Here is a 16,924-nt window from a genome sequence, read left to right on the forward strand (position 1 = left end):
GATGCTCTTATCAACTCCGCTTTTTAGCATTTTTCTTGTCTTTTCTTAGTAAGAACTAAAAAAAATCTCTTACAAAACAAGAACTCAATGGCACATTTCTTTTTGTTATTACATAGTTACTATCATTCTCTGTTGCTTGTATTGAAGAGCACTTGTTCTCTCATCTACTCCAAAGAGATATTCAAGTCTAAACAAAGGTTAGTCTACAAATAAGATTTCAAAGTGAATAGTGCTTAGACTTTTGTGTGGTAGAGAAACACTCGCTGTACACACCAAACTATTAATACTGATATGTAAGTTTCAATACAAATCCAGTTCCATATACAAGCATGTGAGTATATATGTTACATATCACACGTATCTATATATGTATCTCTCTCGACCATCTGTTCTTTCAAAAGCAAACCCGGAAGAAACAAAACAAGTAGAATCTCAAACACAAGAACAAGAAAGTGCACAAAAAGCAACAACTTCCAAAGAACAGAGAATAAGCCACACCAGGAAAGATCTCTGATTATTGAAGTCTCTTGCTCTGTGTTCTTGAAGCCGGTGTGCTTGTATCAGTATCCGAGTTTTCCTCTTGCGCTCTACGTCCTCTCCGATCCTGTTAAGTTTAATTCTTGCTTATGTATACATATTCTGCATTCATTATAAATTGTTGTAAACTACACTAACCTCTCTTGGTATGGGATATTCCTCAGACTCGAGCATACGCACAACTTGGCTCATTTTAGGTCTCTTTTCAGAGTCAGGATCAATGCATCTTAGTGCTGTAAGGAGAACACGTTTCAACGCTCTGGTCGCTGGCTTAACCGCTATGTTTGGATCAATCACTTCTTCCAGTCTCTTAGTTCCTACCATCATCTTCAACCACTCAACTAGGTTCACCTACAAAAAGAATGTATCATGAGTCTCAATACTCATCACATTATCAAATACATTCATCTCTCAAATAGTCTATCTACCTCACTAGCAGGACGTGCATAGTCCACAGGATCTCGTCCGGTTATTGCTTCTAAGATCAAGACACCAAAGCTGTACACATCACTCTTTTCATTCAGAAGTCCCGTATTCGCATATTCTGGAGCAACATACCCAAACGTTCCCATCACTCTAGTGGTCACATGGGTTTTCCCATCTCCGAGCAACTTGGCAAGGCCAAAATCTGAAACCTTTGCGTTGAATCTATCATCAAGCAATATGTTGCTCGACTTGATGTCTCTGTGGACTACTTTTGGCTCTATTGCCTCGTGTAGATACGCAAGACTGCACAGTAGATGAAAACATTACTCTAAGCAGAACGTATAAGAAAACTTTAAAAATAATGAAATGTTATGCTTACGCCTTGGATGTGCATGTGAGAACTTTCATTCTTGCCTCCCAAGTTAAGTATCCATGCTGTCTCATTGCTCCATGAAGCCATTCTTCGAGGTTCCCATTGTTCATATACTCATAAACCAATATCCTTATAGCAAAAAAATGTCACAAAACGTTTTGTTTCTTCTCTCTATAAAAAAAGACTCAAAAGGCTTATACCTACCTGTGTGTGCCTTCAATGCAGTATCCAAGAAGACGTACCAAGTTCTTGTGACGCACATGACCAATAGCATCAACCTCTACTCTAAACTCTTTCTCAGCTTGTCCCCTACAAAATCAAAAATTTCAGAATATTTAACAAAATTAAATAGAGAGAACTCTTTTTTTTTTTGAAACCATATAGTATAACTCACAAATGGTTCAAGATCTTTTTCACGGCTACATGAGTTCCATTGGTCAGCTCTCCTCTGTATACGACTCCATATCCTCCTTCACCAATCACATTCTCTTGTGAGAAACTGTTTGTTGCTATCTCAAGATCTCTCAGAGTAAACCAATGACCCCAACCAAGGTGTGACTCAGGTAAACCGGAGAGAGGTGATGGTGTTGCCATCTCATACAATGATGATGAAGACATGTTTGCAACACACATAGAACTTTCTTCCCCTGAGCCAGATGGACTGCTACTTACACCGTTCTGTCTCTTCTTCTCCATATCCAAATTGAGCAAGAAGTTGTCAGGTTCATTGCTGTCTTTCTTGTGAGGGTCAAAGTTTGAGACATGCTCAATTCTGATTTCTTTGATCTCTTTGGATATAGGAGGGGTTTGGATGATGGGAAGACTCAAGGTTTTGGATATTCTTGGTTTCTTTTTCCATATGAGACAAAATGAAAGAACAGAAAGTATGGCTATGATGAACAATGCAATGGAGATAACGGTTGCTTGCCAGATCTTAAGTCCAGACATTGTTTCCTTCCTAATCTGTTTGATTCAAGATCATCAAAATTAAAGAGATAAAACTTCACACAACGGCACCACAGAAAGAAAGAATTAAATTGTAGAAAGCTACAACATGAAAAATGATGTGAGATTGATGAAGAATAGGCTCCAAAGTTGATTTAATGGTCCCATATTAAACATAAAGGACCACTAAGGAGCTTAATAACCCAACAAGTCAAGAATATAGCTAAATGCAGCAATCATTACATATATCATTATCCAGTTAGAAGATGGCATAAGACAAGCAATGATGGTAGAATATCAAGGAATGTGAGAATATAATGATGTACATTACCTCTAAGAATGAAACTTGATGAGAGAAGCTCTTCAAAGAAAAGGAAAAAAAGACTATAACTTTTAGATGAAACTGGGAAAACAGAGTTTTTTTGTAAAGAAAGATGTTGAACTTTTTATGTGTAGAAGAAGAGTAAGAAAGATGAAAGTTATAAAATAAATAAAAGAAAACTTTAAAGCGTGAGCTGTGAAATCTGGTGGAAGAAGAAGAGATGGAGTTATCAAGTGGTAGGTGATAAAAAAATCCAGTCTCTCTTTAACTTTTTTTTTCTTTTAATTTAGGTGGTGAGAAACAAAGAAGCTTGCATTGCAAATTACATTTCATTACATCACATGAAACACCGTCTGCATAAGCGTATATTATACATATATATATATATATATATATTATGCATTTCCGTGAGGCAGGAGGATGAAAACTTTAATGTATAGCAGCAACTGTGGACTTAAAAACATTTTATATCGGCAGAGAGAAGTAGTAGTCTTCTAGAATAGCTTTTGAGTTGTGAAGCAAATTACGAAAGAGGTTGCTTAATCTTTGTTCATCGTCGTCTCCTTGAAAAAGAAAGTCCAACAAATTTGGAAAGCCTCCATCGAATCGTATTATTTATTTCCAAATGTAGCTCCCTCACACAATTGCGATCAAACCAATGAATAATCATTTGGTTTGGTTAGATCCCCGGTTTAAAAACAAGAATAGAAGCTCAAATTGGACCGTAATAAATATACCAGTCTTGGGCTTCAAATTATATTCTGAGCCCAATGTATAATTTTGTCCAGAATATTTAGACCAAATTTCTCCAACCTTCCCGGTTAGGGCTGGCAGATAAACCGAATCCGAAAACCCGAACCGAACTCGATCCGATAAAAATGAATTCAAACCGATTTAAAGCCGATTTAAATACCGAATTGATCTTCTTTTATGGTATTTCGGGTTATGGGTATTATCCGAACCGAACATTCAAAAATCTCAAAAAAAAATTTGTAACATTCAAAATCTCAAAAAAAAAATTATAACGAACATGGCTCAGTTTCTAATATATATCCAAAATACACTAAGATACTATTGAACATCTAAAATAATTATCTATTACATGAAGGTTGATGGTTAAAGGTGGCGTTTGAAGCTTGAAGTTTTTAGATTTTGGTTTTGTTTTCATTGAATAATGTTTCTCATTTCACGAGAACTTGGTTTTCATGCTTTCATTTATTCAGATAACTATGTTTACCTTTCATGTTTGATGTTCCTTTCCTATTTTTGAATAAATTTTAGTTATGGTTTGGTTACAAAATATGTATAAATCAAGTATTTTAAAACCAAAAAACCGATTTTATTAATGTTTTTCTTACAAAGTAGATACAAATCATGTACTTTTAAACCAAAAAACCGATTGAGACCTGAACCCGAAAGTACATCGGATTGTCCCGGTTCTTTGGAGATTTACTAACCCCGATCCAAACCTGGCAGAACCCAAACCGGTTTCAAACCGAACTTTCATATAATCCGAATGAAGCTGATTTTTATAAATCTGAAAAATCAAAACCCGATTGAACAAAACTGAAACCCGATTGGGATCCCGAATGCCCAGGCCTATTCCCGGTCTATAACAATCTTGAATTTCTCTCTTCAAATGAATTCAAGAACTAGTGTTAACTTTTTTGGATATGTGACAATAGTTTAGTGGTAGCTTTACTGTTGAACCCATGTATTCTTTTAAGAAGATAGTATCAAGATCCACCATTCCACATGGGTTGTCCCTACTTGCATGAATCAATCTTCTTATCTCAAGAACAAAGTTGTACACATTTTTATTTTCTAATGAGCAAAGAAGAATCATTTTCAAACGTGTAGAGTATAGCTTTTAAAATTAGGACAATTAATTAATCCATTAAACAAACAGCTAACAGAGCTTTACCTTCTCTGCTTTTTCTCCCTCACTTTCCGCTTTGGAGATTTATTTAAATCTTTGTGGGTTTTGCTGAGCTAAGCAGAAGATCAACCTTTGTATTAATTAATCTCATGATCTTAATCTGCAGCGCCACTCTCTTCCTTTTTCTCCTTTTTGGCTAAGAGAAAAAAGATATATAAATACCAATTTGCAGCTTCTTTCTTGAAAACTTTGCAGAACTATCTTTATGCATATGCTTATGTCTGAAACGGATCTGACAAAAATGTTTTTCTCTTTCTGTTTTGTTAACATAAGGCAAAAGCTTGTGTATCTTTGCACACATATATAAAGATGAGACTAGGCACAGGCCTAATCCAAAAAGACTTCATAGCAAAGCAAACATCTTTTCTCTTTTATTTTTTTCTTACTTAGTCACTTGCATGTAAAATACAGTCAGCTTCTTCCCCCCAATTTTCTCAAGAGAATCTCAAAGCTTTTGTCCTCCTTTCTTAATCACATCTTCTTCACACCATTATGTACTTATAAACCCAAGAAAGAAGAAGAGAAAAAAAAACACACAAACCCAATCTCAAGCTCTGATGGCGCAACAGAGTTACTTCTTCTTGTTTCTTTCTCTTGTCTCACTCTCTTCCTCATCAACTACAACTCATGATGTCTTAAACCCACCAATGGTCTTCCCTACAAACCCTACAACCACACCACCTGTTACTACATTCCCTCCCGTGACCATAACGCCAACAAACCCTGCCACAACAGTTCCTCTTACACCTCCAGTCACAACAGTCCCTGCAACACTCACACCACCTGTGACCAACCCAGTGACTCAGTACCCTCCAACACAACCCTCAGGAACGGTTCCTGTGATTCCATCAAACTCTCCTTCGGTTTCAGGTCAAAGCTGGTGCGTGGCAAAGCCTGGAGCCTCTCAAACCTCACTCCAACTGGCTCTTGACTATGCCTGCGGGTTAGGTGGAGCGGATTGCTCTCAGATACAGCAAGGAGGCAACTGTTATTCGCCTATCAGTCTTCAGAACCATGCCTCATTTGCCTTCAACAGCTATTACCAGAAGAACCCTTCTCCTCAAAGCTGCGATTTTGGCGGTGCAGCCTCACTTGTTAGCACCAACCCAAGTAAGTGAGGGAAAAAAATGATATATACTCTTGTTTCTTGTTTAATCTTTTAATCGGGCCACAGTGGATATGGTCTTTTCCAGTTGAGCTAATAACCTGTGGTGTTTTTTTCAACCATACGATTGAACCATTTTTGTTTCAAAAACAGGCACTGGTTCTTGTATTTACCAAACAGGCTCATCAACATCAACCTCAACGCCAACTCCATCAACACAAACGGTGAACCAGCCTCCTGTTACATCGACACCTATAATACCAACAGGAGGCGGTATAATCGGGTAAGATAAAGACATTCTTTCAACACTCTTGTTTTTGTCTCAAAGCCTAACTGAAAATGTATCTCTTATCTATATTTTCAAGGGTTGGAACTCCACCAGCAGTTTTTAACCCGGCGAACCCTTCATCAAACACTCTAAACTATCCATTATCAGGAGGTCCCGCGGTCTACGGGTTTGATGGTTCACCTAGTGGGAACAATCCGACGTTATCAGACTCTACCAACTTGCAGCTTCACTTTGGTCACACTATGGTGGTAACATTGTTTCTTCACGCAGTGCTATTTCATTAGAAAGTAGAATTTATATAGGAGTCAGAATTAGTTTAATGAGATAGTGTTCCACAAGCTCAAGCTCATTTAGTGTAACGTACCAAGAAGAAGCTAGGAATGTTAAGACATTATAAATTTGTTTTGTTCAACGCTCATGTCTCGGTTTTGTACAGAAAACTCCGGTTGTTTCCTTCTCTCTTTAGGACCAAAGCAGAAACTCAGACATTGTAACAAAGAGGTGTTCTATCTACTTTAACATAGTCTAAATGAATTCTTTCAATAATTTAGCGCCTAGAAAAGGCAACTAATAACAGCATCGACATGGAGACAACAACCTTGAAACCTGATTTGTCCCAGAAGTTTTGGTTATTAAAAGGATCAGCTTCATGCTGTTTTTTTGCAGCTAGTTGCTTCTTAAGTTCTTGTATTGCCACAGCGTTTCTCTCTCCTATCTACCAAACCACAGAAAAACAAACATCTCAATTTTCATATAAATTACTATGCTAAGTCAAATCAAAGTGAAAGTTTATTTACCTTGTGAAGTTTTCGAGTTTGGATGCGTGTTTCGCCAAGGCAAAACTCTAGCTTCAGCACCTTCTTTTTAAGCTCCTGGTTAATCCTCCTTTGATTCTCCACCTGCTCCAGACAAAAAAACAAAACACAGGCTTTACTGGATTAAACCATAAAGAGAAGCTAAAGCATGTGTTGTGTTGTTACCTGATCTTCTAACTCCTGCGTCTTAAACCTCCAGTGAGCCGATATAATCTTCAGCTCATCTCTCAGTCTCGCTATCTCATCATCTTTAGCCTTCAAAAGCTTATTGATTCTTTCAAAATTCTTTGGAGAATCTTCCTCTGGTAGCACTGATGCAACACGCATAAGGTCAACTTCAACTTTCGAAACCTCATCTCTTAGCTGCTTCTGTGAAGATTCTCTAGCTTCCAGCTCCTTTTGTAGATCCTCCAGCTGCTGGCCGAGTCGAGTTACTTGGTCCTCTTGCTCTTTCAATGAACCAGTCCTCTCGTGCAAATGCTTGGAGAGCAGTCTGCACTGAGAATAAGCTGAATCTGCAGACAAAGCACTTGCCTCTGCAGTTGCCTGCGTTGCTGCAAGCTGTGACTTGATCTCACCCAGTTCCTTCACATACTTCTCAGTAGCAACATCAGAAGCACGGATCTGCTCAACTTTCTTGTTTAATTCCTTAGAGAGTTCAAGCATTTCATCTTCCATTCTCTTAACTCTTGCTTCTGCTTCCTGCTCATGTATTAAACAAAAGTCTCAACTTTGAAACCAAAATCGATATTAAAATGTGATAGCTGGTGATAATATAAATGAGCTTTGCGTGCTTGCTTACCTGCCTCGAGATGACTTCTTGTGAACACGAACGCTCCTGTTCAGCGAGACGAGTCCTTGCTTGCTTCAAGTCAGCGGCTAAAGACACAACATTTCTCCTGAAACTCTGCTTCTTCTCACTCAGATCCTTCAACAGAGGATCCTCTTCTCTTAAGCTAACAGAAGCTGCCATTTTTTCCTGGATTGAATGAAATACCCAATCTCAAGATAATTAAGAATGTGAAATCAAATCCTCTTAACATAAAAATTCTCCTGTAACTACAGACATTAACGAGCTAGAGTGATAAAGACCAATACTTTTGAAGCATACAGCCAAAAAAAGAGGCGACCTTTGTTCAAAATTTGAAACTCTTACAGGTTTTTTGGAGTCTTCAAACCCTAAAAATCCAAATTTTCGCGTGACCCACCAGTCTCCATCGTCGTCAGTGTTCAACAGCTCCCCGGAAACAAAAAGAATTAAAGTCAGAAGAAGATCCAGAAGGTTTAATCTGACGGCTATGGTTTAGAGACTTTAGAGTGTGAATAATCTAATCTAACGGTTGAAAAGTTTAGGCTGTTGGGATTTATAGGAAGAACAGAAGAATCAATTTACAAGTTTGTGATTTTTCCAGAGGAGGAAAGAAGACAGAGAAAACGAGCCTGGATGCGGTCCGAGTTCGTTTAGGTTCGGATGAGGGTTAGTTTTTGCTAAAAAGCCTAAAATGCTCTGCTTCGGTGTAACCGAGCCTGGTGCTTCGGCTTTTGTGTCATTTAAAAGCAACGGAACCTACGCGTCAGGCGGGCTCGGTTTCAGTTGCTACTTGCTAGGGTTTGACTGTAGCGCGGCAATATTTTTTTTATAATTCAAATTATAGAAAACCACGTACAATAAACAAGTGAACAATGTTTATCTATCTATTGTTTGTTTATCATTCAAACACAAAATCTAATCTTAATTTCCAAACACTAATATGGGTTTTGGAATGATTGATAAAATGTCAAATCCTTATGAAATACCCAATTAGATAGTTTTGGAGTGTTTTGACATAACTAGCATAAGATATGATATTGAATATTAACAGATGTGAATAATCTCTCCCAATAGTTTTTACTACAGGTTTGGGGATGTCAGAGAGATGTTTCACTCGCTCATATCCAAGGTTTCGGTAAACCCTTCTGCGAATGGCAGATATACATAATTGTTGGATCCGAATACAACAATGAGACACATTGAAAAGCTTTAGGATGAGTTATAAATTTCTGATCAGTGGGTCATATGTCTCCTTAATTATTCTTTACTTATGTTGAATCAATATATAAATTGAACAAAGGTTTTCTGAAATTATATGTTACGAAGAAAGAGAATGAGATGGATGAGATGGATGAGATGGCATACAAAGTGTGTGTGGACATAGTGTAGAGTTTGGGAATTGAGCTCACTCCTACAGAAGAAACTAGGCATAAGGATTCAGTTTCTTAATTTGGTTTTTTTTAGCCAGTTAGTTTGGAATTCGGTTGGTTCGGTTTGGCCAAATTTTTAATTAATTCGGTTTCAAAAATTTTAAACGAAACTTTTGAATTCGGTTTAATTTGGTTAAAGTTTTAAAAAAAATCGGTTATTTTAGTTAGTTTGGTTATCTTAATTCGGATCTTAGTTAGTTTGGTTATTTTGAATCGAACTAACTTTTATTAATTGCCAAATCGAACTGAACTTTCTAACTGAATTGAACCGATAACCGAATTTTTTGATTGGGTTAGATTAATAACCGCATGCTAGAAGAAACCCTATGAGACTATGTTGTTAGGCTCAAGGAAAAGTCTGCTTACATAATCTCATCATAACTATATTTTATTAAAATTCATAATAATTTTTCGAGAGTATGATTCATAGACTTTTGAAGCTGTATCAACCATCTATGAAGTTTATAAAGAATAAGTAGCCTAATTGTGGAACAAATTATTTATGATGCCAATTTACTATAATAGTAAGAAGAATTTGGTCACACTTATAGAAAATTCAATACGTTTAGTTATTTTGCCAAACATATTTGAAAATTGTAATCATAAACGTGTCGAATATGTAACCTATTCGGACAGTCCATCCACATGGTAAACCAGTCCAAAAGATGTACACAAGTGTCTGCTCACTTTGTAACCACTCACTCATATCTCCCACGTGATATGTATTGGACAAAAATATACAACCCATTAACGAGCATTTCTCTCCTTCTCTTCATCTAAAACAATTTGCTATCAGATAAAGAGAAGGGAGATGAACAGCGAAGGAGGAAAGGTGGTCTGCGTTACTGGAGCTTCCGGTTACGTAGCGTCTTGGATTGTTAAGCTATTGCTTCTCCGTGGATACACCGTCAGGGCTACCGTTCGAAACCCATGTTTGTTCCCCTCCTCCTCTCTTTTCCATTATAATACTCTCTAGCGAGATTGCAATTCTTAGGGATGATTAAAAGTAGCTCAACAAAAGCAAATGGGAAATTCTGATGCATGTATTTTTACCTAAGACACCAAAATACATGTCCAGTTATAATTTTTTTTTCGTCAACCTCAGTTATAAAATATAAAGTTCAAATTGACATTTTTTATTTGATTTGTTACATCTATTTTTTTTTTCTAAGCTTTTGTCTTATATATGTGTGTTTGTTGAATGTATAACTTTCAATTTTTTCCCAAAAATGGAGCATCCATTTATTTTTTTCTGTAATTAATTCTACTCTTTTGATTAATTAAATACAGTATTTTCTAATTTTCTCCAAGGCACATCAATTAGTTGTAAGACTTGTAGAGATGCATTCTGACGACATACATAATATGTTATATTTTCCCATTAGCGGACACGGCGAAAACAGAACATCTTCTTGCACTTGAGGGTGCAAAAGAAAGACTAAAAGTGTTTAAAGCAGATCTTTTAGAAGAATTTTCCTTCGAGCAAGCTATCCAAGGTTGTGACGCTGTCTTCCATACGGCTTCTCCGGTTAAGTTCACCGTCATGGATCCTCAGGTTCATCGCAAATTTTACTAATAATTAGCAGAACCCTTTCTAATGTTTTTAAGGTCTAAAGCAAAATTTATTAAAATGTGTTTTTATCAGACGGAGCTAATAGATCCAGCCGTAAAGGGTACTATTGACGTCCTTGACACATGCAGAAAAATTTCCTCTGTCAAAAGAGTCATTCTAACGTCATCCATGGCTGCGGTTCTTATTCGTCAACCCCCTTTGGAGCCAAACGACGTGGTTGACGAGACTTTCTTCTCTGATCCAAGTGTTTGCATCGAATCAAAGGTCCTTTGGATTTTGTTTTTACACGTCAGTTTTGAGAGTTTGGATTATATATCTCTTACACAATTCGTTTTCCTCTTCAGCTCTGGTATCAACTCTCCAAAACACTGGCAGAGAATGTAGCATGGCAATTTGCTAAAGACAACGGAATGGACATGGTCGTGATAAATCCAGGATATATAATCGGCCCACTTTTGCTACCAACCCTTAACTTGTCTGTAGAGATCATTGTGGATATGGTAAAGGGTAAGAACCCTCTCAACTGTAGATATTACAGGTTCGTGGACGTGAGAGATGTTGCTTTGGCTCATGTCAAAGCGTTGGAATCTCCTTCCGCCAATGGTAGATACATAATCAGCGGCCAGAGTGTGACGATAAACCACATTAAAGAGACTATGCGTGAATTATTTCCAGATTTGTGTATTGATGATATGTGAGTGCTCTATCCATTTAATCCTTATTATTTACTACCTCCGTTCCTTAAAGATACATATTATAGAGAAAAATTTTGTTTCTAAAAGATTCATTTTTACATTTTCAATGCATGTTTTATTAACTAATTGCAAACTTCAAAAATTTTAATTGCACTAATTGATTTTTTATTGATTTAAAATTGTGGAAAGAAGATAAACACAAAAAATTATGCAAATTTAATGTGTTTTATTAAAATGTGTGAAAAAACTAGAATATGGATTTTTTAGGAACAGAGGGAGTATTAATCATCATACCATAAACTTTATCAAGGGTATTACCAAGAAACATAACATCTTTTGACTTTGTTTTAGGAATGGAGAAGGTCTGATGGATGGAATCAATTGCACAATGTGTGTGGATAAAGTGAAGAATTTGGGAGTTGAGTTCACTCCTCTGAAATCAAGCCTTAGAGATACTATCATTAGCCTCAAAGAAAAAATGTCTCTTGTGAGAGTATGATCACGTTCATATATGTATCTATATTAGTATTATTGGATGTATTTAAGTCGTGGACGTGAGAGATGTTGCGCCTCTCATGTCAAAGCACTCATGGTACGTGCACCCGATTGTAGATTGTGACGACAAATGACATTTGGGAATATTTTGAGCAAATTCTTCATTAAGTTTGAGTCTTGCCCATCTAAATTTTAAATCCTAATAGAGACCAGAAATACGTTGAAAAAGTAGACCATAAATACTGTTGAAGATGTTTCATCCATTAATGAAGTTTATAAGAATAAGTAGCCTAATTGTGGATTAAATTATTTTTAAATGCCAATATACTATACTAGTAAGAAGAATTTGGTCAGATATATATATATATATTGGGTCCTCGGGTTCGGGTCGGGTTTCGTCGGATCCGAATCTTTCAAGTCTTAAATATTTAGATTTATTAGGATAATTAGAATTTATCGGTTCGGATTTGGTATGGTTCCGGGTCGGATTCGGTTTGGATCCTGTCAGATTTGAACAAAACATACCCAAAAACATAAAATAAATATTTAAAAATATTTAAATACCTAAAAATATCTAAAATTTTATCCAAAATCTGACCCGGAGATATAAAAAATACCAAACTTTTATCCGATTATCCGAATTATATTTTTAAAAATCTAAAATTTTATCCAAAACTTAAAACCATACCAAAAAACCTAAATCTGAAACTTAGAAAAGATATCCATAATACCAAAAATATACTAAAACACCCATATATATCTAATATATACTTGAAAATCTATATAAATAAAGGAGATTTTTCTCTCTTCTCCTGCGTCCACGTCATCATTTAGCACAAGGCAAAAGATGCCACGTGTCCTATAAAAGTGTGTGTTTTCGTTACGTTCATTGTAATGGGTTTCTCTTATATATGTTGATGTTGGCTCATTCCTATGTTTTATTGGTCTTTATAAAAGTTTTTATACAGCCCAATTAAGAGTATCAGGTTTCTCATCGTCTTCTCAACTTCTTCTATGCCGATCTTTTCAGAAATAAAGCTTCCATCGACGAACTATAACGCCTTCACCTTCCATTAAAATGCCCTTAAATCCGAGCTTCAAGTCAATTATCCCACTACCAACTAAAGCTGTGAGTATAAATATCACATCTTGCACCGATGAACAGCACAACTTCAACGAGATCGAGAAGAAAAGTCTGCTCGAAATACCGATTCCGGCAATGGGAATCCTTTCACCGTCATTGCGGATCTGAAATTCAGTGCTGCTCCAACACAGGTTTGTTTGCTGCGTTTTTGGGAGGCAAGGAACGTTAGGAAAGGCGGTGAACTCATGAGTTCTTTTGAAAAACTAACCAAGTCCGTCAGTCCCATACCTACTGAACTGTTCTGATTCCGACCAGTTACTTGCATTGGCCAGTCTCTGATGATTGCTGGTTGGTTTGCATATTATTTGCAAAAGTGAGTGTTTGTTGTTTTCCAGTTTCTTTATTTGACCTCATTCTGAAATTGTTAGATTTACCTTACATCATATTGGTTTTGTAGGATTCTTCAGATATAATTGGTGAGCTAAGTGCAATCAGGAGCACAATCACCGACATTATACCGGGGGCCCAACATGTAATGCTAACTCTGGGTCTATAAAGGTACTTTGAATTGTTAAATCTTCTTTTCTTACAATGGATACTCTAAATATACCACCATGTGACTCTAAATCTTTGGGTTTTTTCAGGGATGTAAATGTTTGTGTTTGTATGTTTGATTCTTTGGCTCTTGCATTTCATAAATATTTGATAGCTACAAGAAAGAGCCTAAAATTGTGCGTTCCACCAGCATCAATCCTAAGATTGTTGGGGGTAAGAGACTATCTCTTTTCACTGTAGTTTCATTTAACATAGGTTCAACAAATCTATACAATATAGTGTTTGTTCTGAACTGACATTTTCTTTAAAAAAACCATATGCGTTGTCAGGCCGGTTATTTCTGAACGCCTCTTCTGGCGCATATATCTACTTTGATTCTGAGACACCTGCACGAAAAGAAGAGTTTGACAAGTAATAAGTGCCCTCATTCTGATTAGATAATCGTAACTTCAGTCTAATCCTGATGAAATTGAATTTCTGCTTTGTTGATTGTTTTTCATGCTCATCCCACTGCAGATTGACAGGCGATGGTACATACCAGACAACGTCTTCATCAAAGCTGGTTCATGCCCAAAAGGTTGAACCTCTAACTGTTGCTGAGCTTAACCAATATGTTATTATTGCTGATCCTCAGGTGAAATTTGATCTATTTAAATTTAATATTCTTTGAGATTATTCTTCTTATTTGTTTGCTTCTACTGCTAAATAAATTTGATCTATTTGAAATTTAATAGGTAATTGAGTATGGCTAAAGTGACCGGAATTCAGCAAGATTAGGGTTGGTGTTATATTGGCTGCTCCGGATGTTCAAAGAAACTTTTACGAGAGATATCTTCCTTCCACTACAAGAAAACACAGTTTTAGCAAGGAAATTTAACGAGGAAAACTAATCCTCGTGAAATTACGTTGACTTAACGATGAAATTGCGAGGAAATAAAGTTTCCTCGTAACAGCCTTGTAAAATACCGAGTAAAGCGATTCCTCGTAAAATCGTCGTAAGTTGACGTGGTTATTTCGAGAAAAATATGTTTCGTCGCAAATTCGTCGTAAGATTAGCATGATTTTTACGAGGAAATAACTTACGAGGAAAGAACGAGAAATCCACCAACTTAACACGTTTTTTTTGCAACCAACCTAATATTTCGTCGTAAATTCCTAGCAAAATTCAACTACCAGATTCGAAAATTTTCTATAAATATGGAGGTTTGAACATAATTTTAAGCACACCAACAAGAAAAAAAAACGTGAAAAAATGTCGGGCTTGGGAAATATTTTCGAGTTGCGGAGGTGGATGTATATGCATAGAGATGCTAACGGGAGAGTGACGAAAGAATATCTTGCTGGGTTGGAGCGTTTTATGCATCAAGCAGATTCTACACCGCTCGCCCAAGAAAGCGGTAAAATATTCTGTCCTTGTAGGAAATGTAACAATTCAAAGTTGGCAAATCGTGAAAATGTTTGGAAGCATTTAGTAAATAGAGGTTTCACGCCAAATTATTATATCTGGTTTCAACATGGAGAAGGTTATAGTTATGATCAGAATGAAGCTAGTAGTAGTAATAGCAACTTTCAAGAAGAACCGGTTGATCATCAATTGCATAATGCACATAGTTACCATCAGGAGGATCAGCCGATGGTAGATTATGATAGGGTTCATGATATGGTAACTGATGCATTCGTAGCTCATGATGATGAAGATGAAGAACCTAACATAGATTCAAAAAAGTTTTATGAAATGTTAGATGCGGCAAATCAACCACTTTACAGTGGTTGTAGAGAAGGTCTCTCTAAATTGTCATTGGCTGCTAGAATGATGAATATTAAAACTGATCACAATCTACCTGAAAGTTGCATGAACGAATGGGCAGATTTATTTAAAGAGTATTTGCCGGAAGACAATGAGTCTGCTGATTCTTATTATGAGATTCAGAAACTGGTTTATAGTCTTGGGTTGCCTTCGGAGATGATAGATGTTTGCATCGACAACTGCATGATCTACTGGGGAGATGATGAGAAGTTGGAAGAATGTCGATTCTGCAAGAAACCACGATTCAAGCCGCAAGGAAGGGGACGTAATAGGGTACCGTACCAAAGGATGTGGTACCTACCAATTACAGATAGATTGAAAAGATTGTACCAATCGGAGCAGACTGCTGGAAAGATGAGGTGGCATGCCGAGCATACTCAGACGGATGGTGAGATGACTCATCCATCAGATGCAAGAGCCTGGAAACATTTTAACAAAGTACATCCGAATTTCGCTAGCAATAGCCGGAATGTGTACCTCGGATTATGCACAGATGGATTTAGTCCATTTGGAATGTCAGGGAGACAATATTCATTGTGGCCAGTCTTTCTTACGCCATACAACCTGCCACCGGAGATGTGCATGCAACGGGAGTTTTTATTCTTGACCATATTAATACCCGGTCCGAAGCATCCAAAAAGGTCACTTGATGTTTTCCTACAACCACTGATAAAAGAGTTGAAGGATTTGTGGTCAACAGGGGTGAGGACGTATGACTGCTCAACGAAGAAGAATTTTACGATGCGAGCTATGCTTTTGTGGACCATAAGTGACTTTCCTGCCTATGGGATGTTGTCTGGATGGACTACACATGGGAGATTAGCTTGTCCATATTGTAATGGAACGACAGATGCATTTCAACTGAAGAATGGTAGAAAGACAAGTTGGTTCGATTGTCACCGTCGATTTCTTCCAGTTGGCCATCCGTACCGAAGAAACAAGAATTTGTTTAGGCACAAAAAGGTTGTGAGAGACACTCCTCCTCCATATCTAACTGGAGAACAAATTGAAGCGCAAATCGACTATCACGGAGCTAACGAAACAGTTCGCTGGGGTGGTAATTGGCATGTCCCTCGTAATATGCCTGATTCTTACGGTGTTCATCACAACTGGCACAAGAAGAGTATATTTTGGGAGTTACCATATTGGAAGGATCTTCTTCTGCGCCACAACCTTGATGTGATGCATATAGAGAAGAATTTCTTTGAGAACATCATGAATACAATATTGAATGTCCCAGGGAAGACAAAAGACAACATAAAATCGAGGTTGGACTTGCCGGATATTTGCTCAAGAAGTGAGTTACATATAAAAAGCAATGGCCAAGTTCCCGTTCCAATTTTTAGATTGTCTTCAGAAAAAAAGTCGGTTTTGTTCAATTGGGTGGCATCAGAAGTGAAGTTCCCTGATGGGTATGTTTCAAATCTTTCAAGATGTGTTGAAAAGGGTCAAAAGTTCTCCGGGATGAAGAGTCATGATTGTCATGTCTTTATGCAACGACTTCTGCCATTTGCATTTGCGGAGCTACTTCCAACAAACGTACATGAAGCACTTGCAGGTAGTTTACAATAGGACAATAATATTAAATTGGTTTAGTTTACAATAATAGTATTTGACTAACAATGTGTTTAATTGTTTTTGGAATAGGCATTGGAGCATTTTTCAGGGATTTGAGCACACGCACTCTTAAAGAAGAAGTCGTAGAACAGCTTCAGGAGAACAT

General features: G+C 37.0%; 4 protein-coding genes and 1 long non-coding RNA gene across 6 annotated transcripts; 3 read left to right on the forward strand and 2 right to left on the reverse strand.

The window, feature by feature from the left end:
* Positions 1-266: 266 nt before the first annotated feature.
* On the reverse strand, positions 267-2,859 carry LOC106415760 (probable receptor-like protein kinase At2g42960). The gene is made up of 7 exons (XM_013856528.3): positions 2,613-2,859; positions 1,731-2,299; positions 1,541-1,645; positions 1,343-1,465; positions 966-1,266; positions 676-888; positions 267-604 (listed from the first exon to the last, which is right to left on the reverse strand). The coding sequence occupies exons 2-7, from the start codon at positions 2,282-2,284 to the stop codon at positions 515-517; spliced, it is 1,386 nt and encodes a 461-aa protein (XP_013711982.1). The 5' UTR covers positions 2,285-2,299; positions 2,613-2,859; the 3' UTR covers positions 267-514.
* A 1,852-nt stretch (positions 2,860-4,711) lies between these two features.
* Positions 4,712-6,354, forward strand: LOC106415763 (PLASMODESMATA CALLOSE-BINDING PROTEIN 3-like). Its single transcript, XM_013856531.3, has 3 exons — positions 4,712-5,652; positions 5,801-5,930; positions 6,013-6,354. The coding sequence occupies exons 1-3, from the start codon at positions 5,100-5,102 to the stop codon at positions 6,218-6,220; spliced, it is 891 nt and encodes a 296-aa protein (XP_013711985.1). The 5' UTR covers positions 4,712-5,099; the 3' UTR covers positions 6,221-6,354.
* On the reverse strand, positions 6,314-8,235 carry LOC106415761 (nuclear envelope-associated protein 3). The gene is made up of 5 exons (XM_013856529.3): positions 7,908-8,235; positions 7,554-7,730; positions 6,917-7,453; positions 6,734-6,835; positions 6,314-6,651 (listed from the first exon to the last, which is right to left on the reverse strand). The coding sequence occupies exons 2-5, from the start codon at positions 7,722-7,724 to the stop codon at positions 6,484-6,486; spliced, it is 978 nt and encodes a 325-aa protein (XP_013711983.1). The 5' UTR covers positions 7,725-7,730; positions 7,908-8,235; the 3' UTR covers positions 6,314-6,483.
* Positions 8,236-9,671: 1,436 nt separating this feature from the next.
* Positions 9,672-11,923, forward strand: LOC106412246 (phenylacetaldehyde reductase). Of its 2 annotated transcripts, none has more exons than XM_013853152.3 (5): positions 9,672-9,924; positions 10,378-10,547; positions 10,638-10,829; positions 10,910-11,259; positions 11,612-11,923. In XM_013853152.3, the coding sequence occupies exons 1-5, from the start codon at positions 9,804-9,806 to the stop codon at positions 11,757-11,759; spliced, it is 981 nt and encodes a 326-aa protein (XP_013708606.1). In that variant the 5' UTR covers positions 9,672-9,803; the 3' UTR covers positions 11,760-11,923. The 2 variants fall into 2 exon arrangements, with proteins under 2 accessions (XP_013708606.1, XP_013708607.1); XM_013853153.3 differs by having other exon boundaries at positions 9,721-9,924; positions 10,450-10,547.
* A 1,247-nt stretch (positions 11,924-13,170) lies between these two features.
* Positions 13,171-14,620, forward strand: LOC125587439. The gene is made up of 6 exons (XR_007323721.1): positions 13,171-13,212; positions 13,297-13,397; positions 13,484-13,607; positions 13,724-13,805; positions 13,911-14,028; positions 14,129-14,620. It is a non-coding gene; the product is annotated as an uncharacterized LOC125587439 (long non-coding RNA).
* Positions 14,621-16,924: the final 2,304 nt, after the last annotated feature.

Source organism: Brassica napus, chromosome C5 (assembly GCF_020379485.1).
Source record: "Brassica napus cultivar Da-Ae chromosome C5, Da-Ae, whole genome shotgun sequence".
In the NCBI taxonomy this organism is placed as follows: domain Eukaryota; kingdom Viridiplantae; phylum Streptophyta; class Magnoliopsida; order Brassicales; family Brassicaceae; genus Brassica; species Brassica napus.